This window comes from Bufo bufo, chromosome 2, assembly GCF_905171765.1.
Source record: "Bufo bufo chromosome 2, aBufBuf1.1, whole genome shotgun sequence".
Taxonomy (NCBI): Eukaryota; Metazoa; Chordata; class Amphibia; order Anura; family Bufonidae; genus Bufo; species Bufo bufo.
This window is the reverse complement of record NC_053390.1, coordinates 283,825,924-283,846,142: the sequence shown is the minus strand read 5'-3', so window position 1 is coordinate 283,846,142 and position 20,219 is coordinate 283,825,924. Positions and strand designations below refer to the sequence as shown.

The 20,219-nt window shown below is 43.0% G+C and overlaps 1 protein-coding gene across 1 annotated transcript in view; it reads left to right on the top strand.

The window, feature by feature from the left end:
• The window catches only part of RBM19 (RNA binding motif protein 19), a 60,523-nt gene that overhangs the window by 33,513 nt on the left and 6,791 nt on the right, over positions 1 to 20,219 (top strand). Inside the window, exons 19-22 of the mRNA XM_040416639.1 lie at positions 7,938 to 8,017; positions 13,391 to 13,446; positions 16,619 to 16,735; positions 17,792 to 17,897. Coding sequence (XP_040272573.1) covers positions 7,938 to 8,017; positions 13,391 to 13,446; positions 16,619 to 16,735; positions 17,792 to 17,897 — 359 coding nt within the window. The remainder of the gene's footprint in view (positions 1 to 7,937; positions 8,018 to 13,390; positions 13,447 to 16,618; positions 16,736 to 17,791; positions 17,898 to 20,219) is intronic.

Here is a 20,219-nt window from a genome sequence, read left to right as displayed (position 1 = left end):
CTGCAGTAAGGGTACAGAGGGGAGGTAACCAGTTGGGGTGTGTATCTGCACATTCTGAAAATGGAAGCACTGATTAGATAGAGTCAGGCTGTGCAGGTACACCCCCAACTGGTAACACCCCTCTGTACCCTTACTGCAGACTGCTAGCAATTCATTCATAACTTCTAATTGAAATAATAAAGGAATGACACAACATAGAGCCATAAGAATAGATGCTCCAGAATTAAAACAGGCATGTCAGGAGTAGTGAAAGGTACTCTTTAAGTAGTAACTAGTGTTGAGCGAACTTGTGATTTGCAAGTTTGGCGTTCGGGTTATCTAATAATTCTGTAATGGATTCCACAGACCATAACGGAATTCTATGGCGGCATGTACCACGGAAGCGTATGAGGAATTCCGTATTGCAGTCCGTCATAATAGAAGTCTATGGCCAGCATAGACTTCTAATTATGATGGAATGCAATACGGGATGCCTCTTATAGGCTTTTGTGGTGCATGTTGTCGTGGAATTCCGTCATGGTCCGTGGTAACGGAATTCTTAGATAACCAGAATGCCGAACTTGCAAATCGCAAGTTCGCTCAATACTAGTAGCAACCAAAAAACGTATTAAACAAACCAGAATATATTTTATGTTGTAGATTCTTTAAAGTAGCCCTCTTTTTTGCTTTGATGATAGCTTTGCACACTCTTGGCATTCTCTCACTGAGCTTCATGAGGTAGTCACTTGGAATGGAATTCCAACAGTGTTCAAGGAATTCCTAGAGGTGCTGAGAACTTTTTGGCTTCTTTTCCTTTGCTCTGCAGTTCAACTCATCCCAAACCATCTCAATTGGGTTAATGTCAGGTAATCATGGAGGCCATATAATCTAATGCAGGCATGCTCAACCTGCGGACCTCCAGCTGTTGCAAAACTACAACTCCCAGCATGCCCGAACAGCATACAGCAGGGCATTGTGGGAGTTGTAGTTTTACAACAGCTGGAGGGCCGCAGGTTGAGCATGCCTGATCTAATGCATCCTTTATTCTCCTTCTTGGTCAGATAGCCCTGGGGTCATTGTCCTGGTGAAAAACAAACGATGATGCCACTAAGCGCAAACCAGACAGGATGGCATGTCTCTTCAGAATGCTTTGTTAGCCATGCTCATTAATTGTGTCTTGAATTTTGAATAAAATTTAAAAAAAGTGACACCTGCAAAGCACCCCCACGCCATGACCCGTCCTTCCCCATGCTTTGTCACGGGGACCACACATGTAGAAACTATCCATTCACCTCTTCTGTGTCTCACAAAGATCTGGCAGTTGGAACCAAAAATCTCAAATTTCGTCTCATCAGACCAAAGTACAAATATCACGTGGTCTAATGTCCATTCCTTCTGTTTCTTGGCCCAAGAAATTTTCTTGTTATTCCTCAGTAGTGGCTTCTTTGCAAGAATCGGGTCTTTATAGTCAAATTGCTGCAGTCTCCTCTGATCTCTGTAAAGCATTTATGTATGCTCTGATTTGAGCTGCTGTTAATTTGTGTTTTTTTTTGAGGCTGGTAACTGTAATGAACTTCTCTGCTTCAGCAGAGGTAACTGTTGATCTTCCCTTCCTAGGGCAGTCAACATGAGGGCCAGTTTCATCATAAAGTTTGATGGTTTTCATGACTGGAATTGAAGACTGAAAGCAGTGATGGACTTTAGTTTCTCTTTACTTAGTTGAGTGGTTCTTGCCATAATGTAGATTATGACAGTAGTAGAATAGAGCTAAACATTGTATAGAACCAGTCCTAACTCTACACAACACATCTGATAGTCTTAACCACATTATGAAACCAAGAAATTCCACAAATATCTCATGATGAGACATACCACACAACTGAAAATCATTCCTGGCGAATCCTCATGAGGGTGACAAGAATGCCAAGAGTTGTGTGACACAACATCAAGCCAAAAAGAGGTTACCTTGAAGAATCTAAAATATTAAACCCATTCTGGTTTATTTAACATTTTTCCTGTTTACTACTTAAAGGGGTTCTCCAGGAATGAGTTAAAATGGCTGCCATTCATCTGTCCTAGAATGTGAGGAGGACTGGTAGCTTCCACTTGCAGAGCTGCCTAAGAGGTTGTGGAGACAGGGCCTCAGTACTCTCTGCTCTATGATGGTAATGATGGTAATGATGTGATACTCCCTAAGATATATATATATATATATATATATATATATATATATATATATATATATATATGTATATGTTCCCGATCAGCACATTACTGCTTGGTCACATGCCACTTGGGAACACATGACAGCTCATAAACCCTTTTAATCTAAATTAAAGACTTTTTTACCGGTATATATTTACAAAAAAAATCGGCCTGCAAAAACTAAGGCCTTTATCGCATCCTAACATATCATTTAAAAAAAAAGCTAGAACTAATTAAATCCAAATAGTAAAAGCTCCAAAAAAAATTTTTTTCTTAAAGCATATTCAGGTTGCTGCGGTTACATCAATCACAAGCCTATCTGTTGTGATTCAAAACCACATCCACATCTAAATCTGTGGCAAAAATGCAGCGTCCTTTACAATGGTAACTGAAATAACTTAAAAACTGACAAAAGTAATGATAAACATTTATATAAAATCAGCTAATGAAAATCGGATATTGCTTTTGAATTGTGGCTCCACAGAATAATTAAAAAAACAAACTAATAAAACTGGTCTTGGAAAAGATTGAAAATAATTTGACCATATGGACATGTTAAACTTAAGGCTAGGGCTACTTGTCACGCGACAAGTTGTGCAACATTTTTTATAATGATAGTCAATGGTGTCACACTGCGACATACAGCAACTGCGACACGACAGTCGCTAAAAATCCATCCAAGTTAGAATTTTGAATAGCTGTCGTGTCGCAGCATGTCGCATGTTGCAGTGCGACACCATTGACTATCATAAAAAAATGTTGCGCGAATTTTCTTTTTGTTGCATTGTAGCCATAGCCTAAGCTGTGTCCTGTAATTAGCCTCACAGGTGTCTTCAAACTTGTCAGTCTGACTATTTACAGGGTGAAAAGTAGTCACTATGCTGTATGGTATCATCGTGTGTACCACACTGAACACGGACTAAAGAAAGCTAAGGAGAGAGTTGTCTCAGGAGATTACAAAGGATGATAAACAAACATTTTAAAGGTAAAGGCCATAAGACCATCTCCAAACAGCTTGATGTTCCTGTGACTACAGTTGCACCTATTATTCCGAAGTTTTGAGGTCTACAAGACTGTAGTCAACCTGTCTAGACATGAGCGCAAGAGGAAAATTGATGACAAATTGAAGAGACAAATAATACGAATGGTATCTAAAGAGTCCAGAACAACTTCCAAAGAGATTAGAGATAAACTCCAATGTCAAGGTACATCAGTGTGAGATCACCTATCCTTCACTGCCAAAGTGGACTTAATGGAAGACGACGGAGGCGGAAACCACTGTTAAAAGCAAATCATAAAAAAGCATGACTGGAATTTGCCAAAATGCATATTGATAAGCCAGAAAGCTTCTGGGAGAATGCCCTTTGGACAAATGAGACAAAACTGAATTTTTTTTGGCAAGTCACATCAGCTCTATGAAGATATAGTAATTCAGTGGCTCACTGATTGTGTAATATGGATGGAGGTGCTCAATCACCGGTACACCCAAAGACCGTTTTAATATTATGCAATTGAAAAGAATATATAGTTGTGATGGCACACTGTCATCTGGAAAGAAGGAACAATTATTTAGGTTTAAAAAAAAACATATTTATTAATTTTATCAATATAAAAGCAAGACCAGTTAGATATACTGGGAAAATTGTACCGTAGATCTAGTTTGAATATTAAATGCAGGCTGAGTACATATATTGCTAATTATATGCTGAGTGCATATATTATGGGATCGAGCTGAATACACAAATGGAGGCTGAATACAATAAAGTGTTGGTGCGGGCTGAGTACAATAAAGTGCTATGTGCAATTTATGTAAGCTGAGTACATATGGTGTGGAATACACATTGCATGTACAAATAGAAGCTGAATACAATAAAGTGTTATAGGTAGACTCAGTGCTGTGTGCACGTTGGATGAACAATAATTAGACACTTTAGTACAATAAAGTGCTGTATGCACGCTGAATACATATAAGTGCTAAGTGCAAGAAAATATCTAAGTTCATAGAATACGAGTTTTGTACATCAAGTTGATAATATTCTCTCGGTATAAATAATTGAATAAAAAATACATCAATGTGCAAAGACCAATAGGGTTAAAAATATAGTAAATTCAGATTCAATATAAAAGACAATTGGATGCGATGCATTTGTGGATTCAGTGCACTAGGATGGAGTTATATAAAAAAAAATATATATATATATATATATATATATATATATATATATATATACTGAGGACCAATGTAGTCACTTCAGATTGGACATATGCTCTTGATGCCTGATTAATTGTGGTATGCTTGTTGATCAGAGTTCCAATCCTAAAAATATTCACTTTATAGAGAGGAAACACTTTGATTGCAGATATATATGATTCAAATCGATGATCTGCAACTAGTAAATCAAGAAAAATTCGAGTACGTTACCACTCCACGCCGAAATGGATTTTCCTTTGTCCTGCAAGGACCTTACTTGGCGTCCCACGTGGTCTCTTGCTTTATCACGTGGCGTCCCACGTGATTCTGGCGGGGCGGTGAAAATTATCAATTTTCAAAATTTTAATTTCTCTGCTTTTAAGGCAGATAGTGATACATCATAAGAGTCATTACCTTACATTCCCTATATGTCCACTTTCATGTTTGCATCATTTTGTAAATGTAATTTTATTTTTTAGGATCTTTTATAAGGCTTAGAATTTTAGAAACAAATTTAAAAATTTAAGAAACTTTACAAAACCCACTTCAATTCTAAAGTCACTTTGTGAGGCTTAGGCCGAATGCACACGGCCGTGGAACACGCTATCCCGGCCCGTGTTCCACGGCCGTGTGCATTCGGCCTTACATAGTGGAAAACACCCATAAATGACCCCATTGTAGAAACTACACCTCTCAAGTTATTCAAAACTGATTTTACAAACTTTTTTTTAACCTTTTAGGTGTTCCACAAGAATTAAAGGAAAATGAGATTAAATTTTTAAATTTCACTTTTTTGGGCAGATTCTCCATTTTAATTAATTTTTCCTGTAACAAATCAAGGGTTAACAGCCAAATAAAACTCAATATGTATTACCCTGATTCTGCAGTTTACAGAAACACCCCACATGTGGTCATAAACTGCTGTACGGGAACACGGCAGAGCGCACAATTTTTGAAAGAAAAACAATCATGTTTTTATGTCTCCATTTTCAGCGATTGTCTTAGTTAGGGTCTAATTTTTTGCGGGATGAGATGACTGGTACTATTTGGGGGTACATACTACTTTTTGATCGTTTGGTATTACACTTTTTGAGATGAAATGTGATAAAAAATGTTTTTTTGGCACAGGTGTTTTTTTTTTTTTGTTTTTTTTACGGTGTTCACCAGACTCATGTGATATTTTTATAGAGCAGGTTGTTACGGATGCGGCGATACCCAAGATGTCTGTCTTTTTTATATATTTTGGTTTTTATGTCTCCATTTTCTGAAAACCATATCTTTTTTATTTTTTGGCCGATTGTCTTATGTAGGGACGCATTTTTTTGCAGGATGATATGACGGTTTGATTGGTATTGTTTTTGGGTCCATATGACTTTTTGATCGCTTGGTATTACATTTTTTGTGATAAAAGGTGAAAAAAATAGCTTTTTTTTTTTTTTTTTTTTAACAGTGTTGACCAGATCATGGGATATTTTTAAAGAGCAGGTTGTTATGGATGCGGCAATACATAATGTGTGTTTTTTTAATTTTTTTATTTCTATATTTTACAATTTTATATCTCTCTTTTTATGGGGAAGGGGCGTTTTTTTTTATTGAAACACTTTTATTTTTTATTTTTGTCCCACTATGAGACTTCAACATTTCAGTGTCAGATCCCTGTTTCAATACAATACAATACATCTGGGGACCCGATGGGGATGTACAAGCTGCCGCAAATCCCCTGTATGCCGCGGTCACACTGACCGTGGCATACAGGGGGTTTATCCGCTGGCATCGGTGTTTTCACCGATGCTGACAGATACAGCAAGGGCCCGGCTGTCATTATCAGCCGGGCCCTTGCTGCTGATCGCGGCAGCACATGTGGGGCTGCCGGTTAACCCTAGGGCGAGAATGCTCGTCCTAAGGCGTTAAGTACCAGTCAGTTAGGATGAGCATTCTCGTCCTAGGTCGGCAATCAGTTAATATGACCTCTTCAATTTTACTATCAAATCTATCAATTGGACCATTTTCTTCTCTCACATGGACATTTCCCCCCCCCCCCTTAATTTTGTCGCCTTCTGCATAAGGATATATATATATCCACAATCCACATATTACTTTGTATGCAATCCTGACCAGATGAAGGGGTCCTGCTGATCCCCGAAACGCGTCTTTTATTTGCATTTTATTTTATTTTAATTAAGAAAATAAAAGAAGAAGATCCTTTCTTATGCCGTTTTTTTATGGTTTCCTGCGCCAGAAAAGGTGAACAAATCTGAAGTTGAATCTGTGAAATCTCAAGGCATTCTGGAGCAAAATGTGCTGCCCAGCATCAGAAAGCTTGGTCTCACTCGCAAGTCATGGGTCCTCCAAGAGGATAGTGACCCAAAGCACAGGGCAAAAAACATCCAAAATGGCTAAGAGCAAAGCTTTGGGCTACTCTGAAGTGGCCTTCTATAAGCCCAGATCTTAATCCCATTGAACATCTCTTGAAGGACCTGAAACATGCAATCTGGAGAAGGCACCTTTCAAACTTGAGATGAGAAAGAGAAAAATCTGGCTCTCTCCAGGTGAAAAATAGATAACTTTATTTCAGCGAGTTAAAATCCGTACAGGTGTACATGAAACAGTCAACGCGTTTCAGACCACTCAGAAATATGGGTCCTTCCTCATGACAAACATGTTTATGAAATGGGAGCTCCCTCTTAAGTATCACAGACCAACCCCTGGTTGATGAGTATCGCCGTGGAGGTGGAGACCCAAGAGGGCGTTCCCATGCATATGACAGAATAGAAAACCTCTTTAGCCAAAGGCAAAAAACAACATGAGGAAGGAAAAACTTAAATATAAATAACTCAAATCACTAAAACAGCGATTATTGAACTAAATAAAATTACAAATACAAAGAGAGCAAAAATATTAGTGGCAGTAAGTATGTATAGTAGAAAAGACGTCATGGTCCCATATCAATATTGTAAAATGAGATCATGACGTCTGTTTAATCCACCAGGCTGGCGAGACTCTAGCTGGAAGATCCAGAAGGCCTCCCTATTGAGGAGTTTCCTCCTGTGATCTCCCCCCCCCCCTTTCAAACCTGAGACAGCTGGAACAGTTTGCTCACAAGGAGTGGGCCATGATACCTGTGGGCAGGTGCAGGAGTCTCATTGAGAGTTATAGAAATCGATTGCAGTGATTGCCTCAAAAGGTTGTGCAACCAAATGTTAAGTTTAGGGGTACCATCATTTATGTCCAGGCTAGTTTAATTAGTTTGTTTTAGAAATGATTCTGTTGAACCTCAATTCAAAAGCAATGTCTGATTTTCAGTAGAAGTTTATTTTTTTTTTACTTTTGTCAGTTTTAGGTAATTTCAGTGACCATTGTGGGTTTTTCTTCCTTTACCAGAAGGGTACCCACAATTTTGTCCACGTGTGTAAGCCAACTATTTTGTGACCTTATTAAACCTTTTTCCTATTTGAATATATGTTGTAATGCCTCTCTCACATTTTCATGGCCATAATCTATTTTTCCCTTTAAAACAAAATGGCTGCCATTATTTCAATACTTAGGTGATGTTTCTTTTTAGGTGACCTTCTGTCTATGGGCTTTGGATTTGTAGCGTATCAGAAGCCAGAACATGCACAAAAAGCTCTACGACAGCTGCAGGTATGTCTTTTTAGAGTCTGAACAATATGAGACTTATTATGTCATGCGAGTTTTGTTCCTTTTGTATGTGTCTTGTGCTTCCGTTTCTGATTCATTAGCCACGCTGTTTCCATTAGTCCCATAAAGTTTGTATGTAATGCAGCCAGGGCCGGCCTTAGGTGTTCAGGCGCCCTGTGCGAGCTAACCTTGTGGCGCCCCCCCCCCTTCCGCCCCCCAAAAAACCCCAAAAAAAACACTGCTTGTTGCTGGCATCATGGCATAGGCTGGCTGACTATCCAACCAAGTAGTTACCAGCCCGCACACCCCAAAGGCCGGTGTAATGTTATACTTCCCTACTTCGTGAGATTTCCCTACCCTCGTCACTTCCGGTCGCACCGGACATGACGTGAGGAGGTGTGCAGCGCCGCGCAGGCGCACAACGACGGGTTAGGGAAATTTCACAGCAGAGTGCGCATGCGCCAGGAGCCTCATGGCGGTTAGTGTAGGAAAAAACTATGGGCCAGTGCGCAGGCGCAGTGATCGGATGGATGTTCTCAGCTGGGCACCGGCCGACACTGCGCATGCACCGGGAGCCTCACCAGCGGTTAGGGAAGGGAAAAATTACGTACGGGCCAGTGCTTTTTCCCTACCCTAACCGCTGGTGAGGCTCCCAGCGCATGCGCAGTGTCGGCCGGTGTCCAGCTGAGAACATCCATCCGATCACCGCACCTGTGCACTGGCCCATATTTTTTCCCTACCCTAACCGCCGACGAGGCTCCCAGCGCATGCGCACTCTGCTGTGAAATTCCCCTAACCCGTCGTTGTGCGCATGCGCGGTGCTGAACACCTCCTCACGTCATGTCTGGTGCGACCGGAAGTGACGAGAGTAGGGAAATCTCACGAAGTAGGGCACAGTGCGCCCCCCCAATATAATAAACATTGGCACAGTGCGCCCCCCCAGTATAATAAACATTGGTGGCGCAGTGCACCCCCCCAACACCCCAGTATAATAAACATTGGTGGGGCAGTGCGCCCCCCCAATATAATAAACATTGGCACAGTGCGCCCCCCCAATATAATAAACATTGGCACAGTGCGCCCCCCACAGTATAATAAACATTGGTGGTGCAGTGCGCCCCCCCAACACCCCAGTATAATAAACATTGGTGACGCAGTGCGCCCCCCCAATATAATAAACATTGGTGGTGCAGTGCGCCCCCCCCCCCCATATAACAAACATTGGTGGTGCAGTCCACCCCCCCAATATAATAAACATTGGTGGTGCAGTGCGCCCCCCCCCCAATATAACAAACATTGGTGGTGCAGTCCACCCCCCCAATATAATAAACATTGGTGGTGCAGTGCGCCCCCCCCCCAATATAACAAACATTGGTGGTGCAGTCCACCCCCCCAATATAATAAACATTGGTGGTGCAGTGCGCCCCCCCTCAATATAATAAACATTGGTGGTGCAGTGCGCCCCCCCCCAATATAATAAACAATGGTGGTGCAGTGCGCCCCCCCCAATATAATAAACATTGGTGGTGCAGTGCGCCCCCCCCAATATAATAAACATTGGTGGTGCAGTGCGCCCCCCTCAATATAATAAACATTGGTGGTGCAGTGCGCCCCCCCAATATAATAAACATTGGTGGTGCAGTGCGCCCCCCCTCAATATAATAAACATTGGTGGTGCAGTGCGCCCCCCCTCAATATAATAAACATTGGTGGCGCAGTCCACCCCCCCAATATAATAAACATTGGTGGTGCAGTGCGCCCCCCCTCAATATAATAAACATTGGTGGTGCAGTGCGCCCCCCCCCAATATAATAAACAATGGTGGTGCAGTGCGCCCCCCCCAATATAATAAACATTGGTGGTGCAGTGCGCCCCCCCCAATATAATAAACATTGGTGGTGCAGTGCGCCCCCCTCAATATAATAAACATTGGTGGTGCAGTGCGCCCCCCCAATATAATAAACATTGGTGGTGCAGTGCGCCCCCCCTCAATATAATAAACATTGGTGGTGCAGTGCGCCCCCCCTCAATATAATAAACATTGGTGGCGCAGTGGGCAGTGCCAATGAGGGTTAAAAAATAATTTAAAAAATTAACTCACCTCCTCCAGTTGATCGCGTAGCTGCCGGTCTCCTGTTCTTTCTTCAGGACCTGTGGTGACATCACTGTGCTCATCACATGATACATCACATGATCCATCACCATGGTAATGGACCATGTGATGAGCTCAGTGACGTCACCACAGGTCCTGAAGAAAGAACAGGAGACCGGCAGCTACGCGATCAACTGGAGGAGGTGAGTTAATTTTTTTAATTATTTTTTAATCCTCATTGGCACTTCCTACTGAGCCACCAATGTTTCTTATACTAGGGAAGGGGGGGGCGCACTGTGCCACCAACGTTTCTTATACAAATACAGGAGTCGGGTGCCGGAATCAAATAGCCGGCACCCGACCTCTGTGACAGGGAGCTGCGATCAGCTGACGTTGATTTAACAATTCAGGTGCTGTACCTGAGGGGTTACCTGCCGCTGTTCGCAGCTCCCTGTCACAGAGGTCGGGTGCCGGCTATTTGATTCCAGCACCCGCCTCCTGTATTTGTATTACAGGTCAGTTATCTTCATTGGTGGCGCAGTGGCCACAGCCCCTCCCCTCCTCCTCCCGTCTCTCTTCTTATTGGCAGCGGCGGGGACAGCAGCACAGGGGGAGGGAGAGACTCCTCCTCCACAGCGCTGCTGAATAGAACATCGGCGGCGGGGCAGAGAACTATCATCTCCAGCCCTGGCTCATCTCAGTGCCTGCCCCGCCCCGAGGGAGAACACAAGTGCCGCCTCGCCTGACGCATATTACATTGCGAGCTGTCGGCCGCCCGGCGCCCCTGTTGCTATGGCGCCCTGTGCGGCCGCACAGCCCGCAGACCCCAAAGGCCGGCCCTGAATGCAGCACGTTTACTTGATCCCTGAAAATACAAACTGCTTCTAACTGTGGTAGTGCGGGTGTGGATGACAGAGGGTAGACCATTCTTGCAATAGGTGAAGGTACCCCAGCCGTCAGACCTCTACTAATCTAAGATTTAAAGGGGTTCTCTGAGATTTTATATTGATTACCTAACCTATTAATGTAAGATTGCTGACTCCTGGCCCCCGTGCCGATCAGCTGTTTGAGGAGGCCACAGTGCTCCTGTGAGCGCCGCGGCCTTCTTACAGCTTACCAAGCACAGCGCCGTACATTGTATAGCAGCTGTACTTAGTATAGCAGCTCAGCTCCATGTGACCAATGTATGGTGACGTCACACGGCCTAGGAGGAGCGTTGCAGCCTCTTCTGACAGCAGGGATCCGAGGAGTCAGACCCCTGCCAGTCTCATGTTAATGATCTATCCTGAGGATAGGTAATCAGTATGTAAAACCCCTTTTAAGATGTATGGAGTGGATAGATAAATGTTTTCCACCAACACCCTTTTAGGGTCACTACAAACATGAATTTCATATTGCGATTTTTTTGCACACAGTGTGTCTTTCCTCTAATGTTTTTTTATCAGGGCATTTTTCCCCTATAGAAAAGGTGATGTGAAAATGCCTGAAAGCTATGCCAAGAGCTACAGCATTTGTAATTTTTTAAAAAGAAACCAGCAACTAGCATCTGGAGCAAAAATGCCATTAAAAACACAAAAGCGTAGGAAAAAAAAAAAAAACGCCAGCAAAAACCTTTGTGTGAACTCTCAGACCCTTAAAACCCTTCGGCCCCTTGCAGACGAGCGTTTCTCACACTGCGATTGCGCAGCGCAGCGCAGCTCCCGGCCTGACCTCCCAGCACTGACGGGGTCACATTGCATTATATTGATTTATGATGCTATGTAACTCTTACAGTTCTGGGATGTATTGGATAACACTGACATAATGCTGCCACTGTTATCCAATACATTCCAGAACTGTAAGGGTTACATAGCATTATATTGATTTATGATGCTATGTGACCCCCTCAGTGCTGGGAGGTCAGGCCGGGAGCTGCGCTGCGGACTCGCAGCATGATAAACGCTTGTCTGCAAGGGGCCTTAGACTGGTTTGTTCAATGAGAAGGTCTGTTTAGACATGTATTATGCTGTTAAAGGGGATGTCCAGGATTAAAACAACATGGCTGCTTTATTCCAAAAACAGCCCCACACCTGTCCATGGGTTGTGTCTGGTACTGAAGCTCTGTTCCACAGAAGTGAATGGGGTTGAGCTGTAATATGTTTTTCCAGTCCTGGACAATGCTTTTAAAAGGTAGACATTTGACCTTAGACCTACCTTCTTTTCATAATTCAGCAATCTAATGGGTATTCCCATCTTGGACACCTATCACTTATCTACAGGTGATGCCATAAATGTTTGAGGTGCAGTTCCCACCTCTGAAACCCACAACTGTCTCTAGAAACCCGTCCTGCGGCCTCTATGAATGGAGCAAAGGCCATGCACGTGCATTAATCTCTAAAACCGCTTATCAAGCATGGATATGCCTGTGGATATCATATAAATGCCTACGATTGCAAACCCCCATGTTTATCTGCGATCCTGTTAAATTCCATGTTTTTTTCCACCAACATCTCCTCTTTTCATTGGTTAGTGATGTTACTCCACTACTTTAGCATGAAACCTGAGAGGATCACCTTGGGTCACATGGGCTGTCATTACATTGTAGCCTTAAGGCCTCTTTCAGACGGGCGTCCCGGATTTGCTCCAGATGCGTCCCGGGTGCATTGCGGGAAACCCACGCGAGTGCGCACTCAATTTCTTTCAGTTTTGATTGCGCTGCGTTGTTCAGTTTTTTATTGCGCGGGTGCAATGCGTTCTGCACGCGCGTGATAAAAAACTGAATGTGGTACCCAGACCCGAACCCGGATTTCTTCACTGAAGTTCAGGTTTGGGTTAGGTGTTCTGTAGATTTTATTATTTTCCCTTATAACATCCGGAGCAAATCCGGGACGTGTGAAAGAGGCCTTAGTGTCTTCTTCTAGGGCAAAGAATGCATTGATGTTGACACGAAAGGGCTGAGGTTTCCTCAGACATGCCGGCATGCTTCTGATTTATGCAGCTACCACTAGGGGGAGCTCACTGCAAAGGAATGTATGCAGATAGTGAATTCAATCTTGAAAATATGTAGTGAGCCTCTCCTAGTGGGGTCTGCACCAACTACTGTAGCTGTGTGATGGAAAGGAGGGGAAGCAGTTCTGTATCGGCCCTATACGCAGTCATGTGGCCTTCCTATATGGTAGGTACACTGCTTTTGCTTAGTCCACTTTTTCTCAGGCTCATGCTGCTCTGATGCTGACTGTTGGCATTCATTATTTCAGTGGCACACACAAGCTGTGACATGTGTGTTCTTTGTTTCCTTACCTTAGCACTGTACAGTTGACGATCACCAGCTAGAAGTTAAACTATCAGAACGGGCAATCAGGTGAGTGTGGATTCAGTGCCCTGGTACATGTATTGGATATTAATGTTCTCTAAAGTTGGCCATACACATTAGATCTATGGAGTATGGAGTCTCCTGACTCTCCCAGATAAGAATTGGTTTTCAACGCCCCATACCTTTTTGTTATCAGGTAGATAAGGTGCTACCAGATGTGTCTTGTCAGCAGCTTCCTCCCCATTCACTATATGCCCATGCATATATATGGGAGGGCTGGCAGAGCAATCTGTCGGCTGACCGTTACGCCATGTGTATGGCCAGCTTAAAGGGGTTGTCTCACTTCAGCAAGTGGTATTCATCATGTAGAGAAAGTTCTTACATGACACTTACTAATGTACTGTATTTTTATTGTCCATATTGCTTACTTTGCTGGTTGGATTAATTTTTTCATCACGTTATACACTGCTAGTTTCCATGGTTACGACTACCCTGCAATCCATCAGCGGTGGTTGTGCTTGCACACTAAGGCCCCTTTCACACAAGCGGGTTTTCCGCGCGGGTACAATGCGTGACGTGAACGCATAGCACCCGCACTGAATCCTGACCCATTCATTTCAATAGGTCTGTGTACATGAGCTTTTTTTTCCACGCATCAGTTCTGCGTTGCGTAAAAAACGCTGTATGTTCTATATTTTGCATTTTTGCTGCAGCCCTGTCCCCATAGAAGTGAATGGGGCTTCAGTGAAAAACACATTGCATCACTGATGGTTGCTAGATGTTGTTTGTAAACCTTCAGTTATTTATCACGCGCGTGAAAAACGCATCAAAACACATTGCACTTGCGTGTAAAAAACTGAACGCAATCGCAGACAAAACAGACTGAACTTGCTTGCAAAATGGTGCGAGTTTCCCTGAACGCATCCGAAGCAAATCCCTCACACTCGTGTGAAAGAGGCCTTAACCAAAATGCGCCGGCCTCTCTGGTGGTTGGGACCGTGTGAGCTTACGTAGGCTAGTGCTTTGTCCTATATTGTGCAAGCACGACCACCACTGATGGATTCCAGGGTGGTCGTAACCATGAAAACGAGCAGTGTATAATGTGATGGAAAAATGAATCCAGCCAGTAAAGGAGGCAATATGGATAATCACAATACATTAGTAAGTGGTTTGTATTAACTTCATCTACATAATAAATGCTATTTGCTGAAATGAGAAAACCTATTTAATACTGTTGCACTCTTGGGAAAGCCTCATAGGAGGGTTGCTCATTTGCCTTCTGAGGGCACATGGAGGATAAACATGTGGAACGTTTATATGCTTGGAGTAGGGGGACTTTATCGTGGCCTTTGTGACGTTTGCATATTTTGGGGGTTTTGTATGCTGCTCACATCCCTTTTTTATTTTATTTTTTTAAGAGTCGGCTGGTCTGCCATGGCCTGACCGGGTTACTCAAAAAAAAAAAAAAACTGGCGTAAATGACACCACCTATGAGCTATTTGCTTTCCTGGTGCTCAGACTTCAAAAAATGTATGGAACGCCAGTCATAGTAAATTCCCCCACAATATTTTCAATATGTGCTTTCTCCAAAAAAGGAACAAATCGGAAATCTGTTAGATATGTGTACAGTAGAAAATGTACCGTACACGCATTTGTGTTATATTCTAGTACATTTGGAATACAAGTTGTGTGTTTGCAGTTGATGAATTGGATCACAATAAAGCGTAATAAATACTTTTTTGCAGGCTAAAAGCAATAATAATATACTGCATGACTTGATAAAGGCTCACACATTGAGTGTAGGTTAGCTGTTTCCACTAGGTGGCACTATAGAGATGGCTTTCTTTATCTTGGAAGAGACTCAGTCTTCATATCCATTTTCCCAGGGAGCATTGCCTGGCCTATAAGACTCCCCTCACCAGTTCTGGTGCTCTCTGCAAGGAGAAACATTACCCCCTGAGAGCTGTATTTTAAGGACCATAAACATAATCTGATTTCTGTTGGGTAAATGAAGGCAATCCATAAGCCCAAAGCCAACAAAACATTTGTCATGTGCTGGTTAAAATGTCTAGTAAAACAAGTTCCAAATAAATTAAGAGGAAAACCGAAGAAGCAAATAAATTGTATACTAAGGCTACTTTCACACTGGCGTTTTGGTTTCCCTTTGTGAGATCCGTTCAGGGCTCTCACAAGCGGTCCAAAACGGATCAGTTTTGCCCTAATGCATTCTGAATGGACAAGGATCCGCTCAGGATGCATCAGTTTGCCTCCGTTCCGTCACCATTCCGCTCTGGAGGCCGACAGCGAAACGCTACTTGCAGCGTTTTGGTGTCCATCTGACGAAACTGAGCCAAGCGGATCCGTTCTGACACACAATGCAGGTCATTGGGGACGTCAATGTTTTCACTGGCACAATAGAAAACGGATCCGTCCTCCATTGCCTTTCCATGGTGTTCAAGACGGATCTGTCTTGGCTATGTTAAAGACAATACAAATGGATCAGTTCTGAACAGATGCAGACGTTTGTATTATCTGAACGGATCAGTCCATGACGGATCCGCACCAAACGCGAGTGTGAAAGTAGCCTAAGTCCTAGTTCACACTTCAGGGATTTGGTCAGTGGTTGCAAGACAAAACCAGGTGCACCTTATGTCTCTGTAGCCTCCACTCCTGGTTTTGGCTCACAGTCACTGATGGAAATCACTGATCAAACACTGACGTGTGAACTAGGCCTAATAAGGGGAAAAAAATCTACAAATAATATAGTTATAGTTATTAGGCTTTACTGAGTTTGAAAGCGTTCCTCCTTATCATCCACATGTCACTTCTTAGACCCCCAACCACTGAATGAAGGGGGGTCCACATTTTCACCTTCCGTGGTGGGCGAAGGCTGCTATATCCAGGTGGAGACTGAACGGAGTGGTGGTGCTCAGCCCTTTCCAATCAATAAGTCATGCGGGAGACCCCCACTTGTGGATATGCCATAAATGTTTGTTAGGAAAACCCCTATTATTATTATTTTTTGTAAAGAACAGTGAGATTACCAATGTCGTCTCTCCCAGTCTCCTGTACACATTACAGTGGCATCATCCATGGCTCTTGCAATGTATACACCTTTCCCCATGATATGATGGTGGTACGATGGGCAGTAGTTCTATAAGCAGGTCACTTTTCTTGGGTTTAGGCACTGCAGAGACGTATTTGCTTTTGTACTTTGCAGACCAGCAGTATCCACCAATCATAAGAAGCAGGTGAACAAAAAGCAGAAGAGCTCAAAGATTCTTGTTCGAAATGTTCCCTTCCAGGCCACGGTTAAGGAAGTCCAGGAGCTGTTCAGGTCAGTGGTCACTTCCCAGTCTCTTGTAATATTACATTTTGGTCACCAGGGGGAGCTCTAGCACTGCGTCTTTCTGCAGCACGATCTGATATTCTGTGTGGAGATTCCATCATTAGTATGCAGTGTGTAACCTTACCTACATCTTGTCATCTTTTCACCTCCGATTCTGACTATCTGTGTATTGTTGTGTTAAGCAGTGAGTACTATCGTACCTATTGGGACTGAGTGACCTTGTGTCTCATTCATGTCACAATTTGGCATCACTGCAGCGTTCACGCTTGACTATCTTTGTTTTTCCGCGTGTCCTTGGTATGCACCATAGACACATTGTGCGGACTAAACACTATTTAAAAAAAAAAATCTCTGGGGCTGATGGTATCTTTTGAGGTGTACAGGAGCTTTTTGTGAGAAGAATGCGGCAAGATGTCTTGGTCACTGATGCTTCTTTTCTTGTAAGAACAACGTTCCTGTGAGGATTTAATGCATCCTCCATTTGTTTTGTAATTTTCTAGGAACCTTGGGTGTAGGAGAGACTGTGACCTGGGGGGGGGATAAAATGTTTTCTCATGCATTCTCCAAATGTCTTGGGTTGATTGTTTCTGATGGCTGAATGATGGCATAAGGGGGGAATCCTATAAAAGAAAGCAATACATCTTCAATACATCAGGACTTGTCGTTTTAGTCCGCATCCAATACGCTTTTTTGTGGGTCGGATGCGGGACCCATTCACTTGAATGGGGCCGCATCCGTTTGCGGCACCCGCAAAAAAACTAGAACATGTCCTATTCTTGTCCATATTACGGACGAGGATAGGACAGTTCTATTATAGGCAGGACGTTCCATAGAAACATAGAATGTGTCGGCAGATAAGAACCATTTGGCCCATCTAGTTCCGTTCAGTAAAATGCCGTGTTTAGCAGATCCGCGATTTGTGGACCGCAAAAAAAGGCATGAGCCCTTAGATAGAATCTATAAAATTTGGGTGTTCTATGTTGGCCTTAAGATACTTGACACTGGATCAAACAGGGTGACTTTCATTGCTAACTTCCTCCACAGCACCTTTGGTGAACTGAAGACCGTTCGTCTGCCTAGGAAGATGGCTGGCAGCGGCTCTCACCGGGGTTTCGGCTTTGTGGACTTTGTAACCAAAAAAGATGCCAAGGTGAGAACAAGACATTAGGAGATGCCTCCTATAATATGTTATCCATGAACTGTCTTAAAGGACCCTAGATGTAACATTTGTCTTGCTTTTGCAAGACTATGTCCTATTTGCGTCCTTGCAGGTCTTACTAGCGTAAGATTTTATTTACCCTTTTCAGTTTCTACATCTCATCTCGTACATCACTCCCCCACCCCCCGTTCCAGACATGGGGGTCCTGTTTTCATGCCCCCCCTTAAATAGCTGTTTTCACACCGCCTGTTTCCCAATTAACAAGTGATGCATCTGTGTAAATAAACAGGCAGAGGGGGTGAGGTTTAGATGCTGTTTATGTTGAGCAGGATCCTCCAATTACATCCTCATTTATACCCTTGTATTCTCAGGTCTGGCAATATTTGGCTCACACTGTGCCTCGACCTGGTCGTTATGCCTTTGCAGGCTGGCACTAGGCTCAGGCAAACACAACCTGTGACCCAGGAAACGAGCATTGCTTTTACATCCCTAGAGATCTGAATGTTTAATCCTTCAGCTCTTCAGAGATGTACACATTTATGGCCATATGTCCTTGACCTGTATGACATTTGTATTGAAGGAGACCTCGGTTTTTAACAAAAGCCTTTTTATTGTTTTACTATACGATCATCCTCATCAGTCGCTGCACTTTATGGTTCGTTCTGTTGTCCAACTGGTTTGGAAACCGTTTACCTAGTCCATTGTATTGAACATTTCAGGCATTTTGAATCAATGTGCTATATAGTAATGCACACTAGGGTTTGTCTCACATCAGCAAATGACATTTATCATGTAGGGAAAGTTAATACAAGGCACTTACTAATGTATTGTGTCCATATTGCCTCCTTTGCTGGCTGGATTCATTTTTCAATTGCATTGTACACTGCTCGTTTCCAGGGATGGGAGCTGCAGTGCGTGCGTGCCTATGTGCACTCCCACGGTCCCAACCACCGCTGCTGGATTACAATCCCTAGATACAAGCAGTGTATAATGTGGGGGGAAAATGAATCAAGCAAACAGAGGAGGCAATATGGATAATAACAATACATTAGTAAGTGCCTTGTATTAACTTTGTCTACATGATGAATGCCATTTGCTGAAATGAGACAACCCCTTTAATAATCTAATGCTTCCTAATAGTATAAAAAGGCTTGTTTAAAAGTATTTCTAAAAGTAAAATACAAAGAAGTATACAAGCGTGATATAACAGTAGCCATTCACGTCTATAGCGTATATATCTATATATGTTGCATACACATATATAAGATGTAAATGACATGAACATGCAAACTTCATGATTAGTGTGTTAGTCTCTCATTCACTACTAGTAGATGCAGTCTGCTTTCCCCAGTATTGTAGTATCTGCAGTAGGGCTCATGCACACAAAGGTGTGCACCCCATGCCCATGCTGCGCTCCACCGCGTGCCTGCCGCTTGCTGTTGCCGACCCATTCACCCTGAATGGGTCTGTGATCGACAACATTCCGTCTGCACTGCAAAAAAAAAACATGTTCTGTTGTTCGTTTGTTTTTTGTGGTGCGGAGGCACAGACCGAAATCCCTCGGAAGCACTCCGGAGTGCTTCCGTGGTCTTCTGCTCCGTGCCTCTGCTCCATATCTTGCAGATTGTGGACCCATGCAAGTGAATGGGTCCACATCTGCCATACGGAGCGCACATGGCCGGTGCTCATATATTGCGGACCTGCTGTTCGCAGGCAAAATGGGAACGGGTTGCACACATGTGCATGAGCCCTTAGATGCAGTCCTAGGTAACTACATAGAATAAATAGAATGCCACATGTGCAGACCCATATAACACGAATCACATATACAGTGTAAATGCATTTCACTGGGAGCATGCACCACTGAATATTAATTACGGGCCAAAATGCACCTAGTCATGGTTTCATCTTGGACTGGAATAACATAGAGTTTTTGGCCACCAATCAAACCAAAAACAGTTGAAGGAAAGTTTCTAGTAGATAATAAATGTCCAGCAGATCGATAGTCCATTTGCCTAAAACTTTGTTATTAATTAATATTTACAAACCAAAAGCTTTGGCTGTATGCTGGTAGGTGGGATATATAAGGCAGTCAGTTCTTGGGTTGGTGTGTTGAAAGCATCTAAATGACTTTGTCAACAGCCAAATGACTATATCAGAGCGACTCCAAAACCCTAGCAGTCATGTTACTTTTACATGTACCACTCAGCAATGGTATTCCCTAAGGGCAGGGGCCACTTACAGGGACCAGTAAGAAAATGTTCAGGAATGGTTAGAGGAACATTACAAAGCGTAAAAGATGCTGAATTAAGG